Source organism: Aplysia californica, unplaced genomic scaffold, assembly GCF_000002075.1.
Source record: "Aplysia californica isolate F4 #8 unplaced genomic scaffold, AplCal3.0 scaffold00108, whole genome shotgun sequence".
Taxonomy (NCBI): Eukaryota; Metazoa; Mollusca; class Gastropoda; order Aplysiida; family Aplysiidae; genus Aplysia; species Aplysia californica.
Genome location: NW_004797378.1, coordinates 1 through 1,193, shown reverse-complemented (window position 1 = coordinate 1,193; position 1,193 = coordinate 1). Strand labels below are relative to the sequence as shown.

At 49.5% G+C, this 1,193-nt stretch overlaps 1 protein-coding gene across 1 annotated transcript in view; it reads right to left on the bottom strand.

The window, feature by feature from the left end:
• LOC106011409 (cadherin-related tumor suppressor) overlaps positions 1–1,003 on the bottom strand; it is a gene marked incomplete at both ends in the record, with an annotated part of 44,722 nt that extends 43,719 nt beyond the window's left edge. Inside the window, 1 exon segment of the mRNA XM_013080964.1 lies at positions 268–1,003. Within this exon segment, the coding sequence (XP_012936418.1) occupies positions 268–1,003 (736 nt within the window).
• Positions 1,004–1,193: the final 190 nt, after the last annotated feature.

The following is a 1,193-nucleotide window of genomic DNA, read 5'->3' as shown; positions in this document are numbered from 1 at the left end:
TCTCTCTCTCTCTATCTATCTATCTATCTATCTCTCTCTCTCTCTCACTCACTCTCTCTCTCTTTCTTTCTCTCTCCTTCTCTCTCTCTTTCTTTCTCTCTCCTTCTCTCTTTATCTCTCTCACACACGCACACGCACAAACACACACACACACACACACACACACTCCCACACACACACATACACACACACATACACACACACACACACACATGTACATTTGACGCCCAGTCAACTCACAACATAGAAAACCAAACGTCTACTCACCCTGATCCTCGGCCACCACTGTGAGCACATACATAGGCGTCGTTTCTCTATCCAAAGGTTTCAGCACGGTCAACTCCCCAGAGTCTATCTCCAGCTGGAACAAATCTTTAAGACCGCGGTCCTCCAGGTCACGTAGCGAGTACTTCACAATGCCGTTATACCCGGAGTCCTTATCAATCGCTTCGACCGTTATAACCGGCACCGGACCTGGCGGCATCCCTTCCTGGACGTAAGTCTTGTAGGGGGAGTCGTGGAAAACTGGGACGAAATCGTTGACGTCAGTGACCGATATGACCACTGTGGCGTTGGCGTGGCGTGGCGCCAGAACAGAACTATCCTCCGCCTGGACTTGCAGACGATACGACGTCGTTCTTTCATAATCCAGAGCCTTCTGGACTCGGAGAACTCCACTGGACATGTCAAGGTGAAAATCCTGACTGCCCTCGCCACCGATGATGAAATAGCGCACGGCGCCATTGAAACCCTCGTCGGCGTCCGTTGCTAGGAGACGGAGCAGACTCGTGCCCACTGCCGTGTCCTCGCTGAGAGTCTTGTTGTAGACCAGCTTGCTGAAGATGGGGGCGTTGTCGTTGTCGTCAGACACCTGGACGACCACCGATGTCTGGACGCTGAAGTGAGGGCTGCCTCCATCTTGCGCTTGGATGATCAGCGTGTGGTTGGGCACTTTCTCTCGGTCAAGGGCAGAGTTTATCACCAGAGCTCCGGTACTACAGAGGGAAAGAAAAATACAATATTATGAGGATCGGGTAAAAAAAAAGAAAAACATTAAAACGTACCAATTTGCAGACTTTAGATCACCGTGCCCTTGTTTGTACTCTCTTCTTCTTCTTCTTCTTCTTCTTCTTCTTCTTCTTCTTCTTCTTCTTCTTCTTCTTCTTCTTCTTCTTCTTCTTCTTCTTCTTCTT